Consider the following 1,540-nt stretch of genomic DNA (forward strand, 5'->3'; position numbering starts at 1 on the left):
TAAATCAAATAAGTGATAACGAATTCTGATATAATTATTCATATATAAAATTCAAAGGGATCCTTAATTATAAAATTTGAAATTTCATGTAACATATATTTATCACATTGGGATATATTCATAGAGGAATTATTTTATTTAAAAAATGTTAATTCATAGTCGTATTAAAAAACTCAATTTTGTATTTATTGGTAATGTAAGCTGCTTCTTTCCTCTCTCGAATATGGATTGTTATTTCTAAACCTTTCATATACTTCATATTCTCCATCTTCTTCTTCTTCTTCTTCTTCGATCAACTGCTGCCATAGTTTTTCCTTCTCTCTATCTACATTAGACAATTTAGCTCCAAGAGGGGTGAACTATTAAATAAAAAAATTAGTAATTTGTTATATTATATGCCTCTTAGAATTAAAGGGTTCAAGAAAATTAATATAGACTAATAAAATAGAACACTCATATGTAATCATCAGAAATTTTAAATTACTTTATATAATAAATAAAGAATAAAGAGAGTTCCAAAAAATGTAATACATATTGAAAGAGGGATTATAATTATTTTAGAAGGACATTCTCTACACGATATTTGTCGTTCTGGTGAAGAATACGCATTATAGTTGCCATTGTAAGGATATGTTACAGGAAAAGTATATTCTTCAGAAGGGATATATTCTGAAAGATGATTTTTTTTTTTACATTTAGAACACTGTTTATTAATTGCATTGCAGTTTCTAGATAATGCCAGTGGATTTATTCTGAATATATCTAAAGGTGGAGTACAATCATGTTTTTCAGGAACATATTTGTAACACGTAAGAGGAAGGAACTGTTCAGGAATATAGGCATTTCCAGCGTATAATTCCTGCCTCTCACAATACTTATTATCTTCTTGCTTTTCATTCAACGTATCCCATAATTTTTCAATTGTTTCGTTCCATAATTTTAGATTTCCTTGACATTTACTTCCATATGTGTAGAAACTTTTCCTTTGGTCTAGCCATCTATTCAACACTTCGCAATCAATATTATTTTTTCTGGTTGCATCTTCACTTAAATATTTTTTGTAATCTTCAAAATTATCTACAAGATATAAGGCAACATGTCTTAAAATAGGATCTTCAATGCTTTTAATTTGATCTATATATTTATTATAATGGGTGAATGTCGTTCGAACCTTATTAAATGCTTCAGAGAAATATCGACCACATAGTTTTGCCTATAAGTAAAAAAAAGAAAAGAAAAAAATAAATATTTTTTTTATATAATATAATAGTATTATAATATAGATTTAGAATAATGATATTATATTTATATTAGGTTGGTTGTATGTAATTTTCGGAAAAATTCTTGAAAAAATAAATGTACCTCCTTCAAATCTTCAGGACATTCATAGTGGTATTCCTTCTTCATTTTTAAATGATTTCGTTGGGAAATAAATAACTGGTTAATATAAAAATATACACTATTGTATAAGTTTTCATATTATATGTGGAAAACATATCTAAGGAAGCATTTTTATAATGCATGCGACAGATATATTGGG

At 26.5% G+C, this 1,540-nt stretch overlaps 1 protein-coding gene across 1 annotated transcript; it reads right to left on the reverse strand.

Moving 5' to 3' along the window:
• Nucleotides 1-475: 475 nt before the first annotated feature.
• On the reverse strand, nt 476-1,213 carry PCYB_006020 (hypothetical protein; the record flags this gene model as incomplete). Its single annotated transcript, XM_004228023.1, has 1 exon — nt 476-1,213. A coding segment is annotated over one exon (738 nt), but the record flags the coding sequence as incomplete, so codon positions are not given.
• Nucleotides 1,214-1,540: the final 327 nt, after the last annotated feature.

This window comes from Plasmodium cynomolgi (assembly GCF_000321355.1).
Source record: "Plasmodium cynomolgi strain B DNA, scaffold: 0873, whole genome shotgun sequence".
NCBI lineage: Eukaryota > Apicomplexa > Aconoidasida > Haemosporida > Plasmodiidae > Plasmodium > Plasmodium cynomolgi.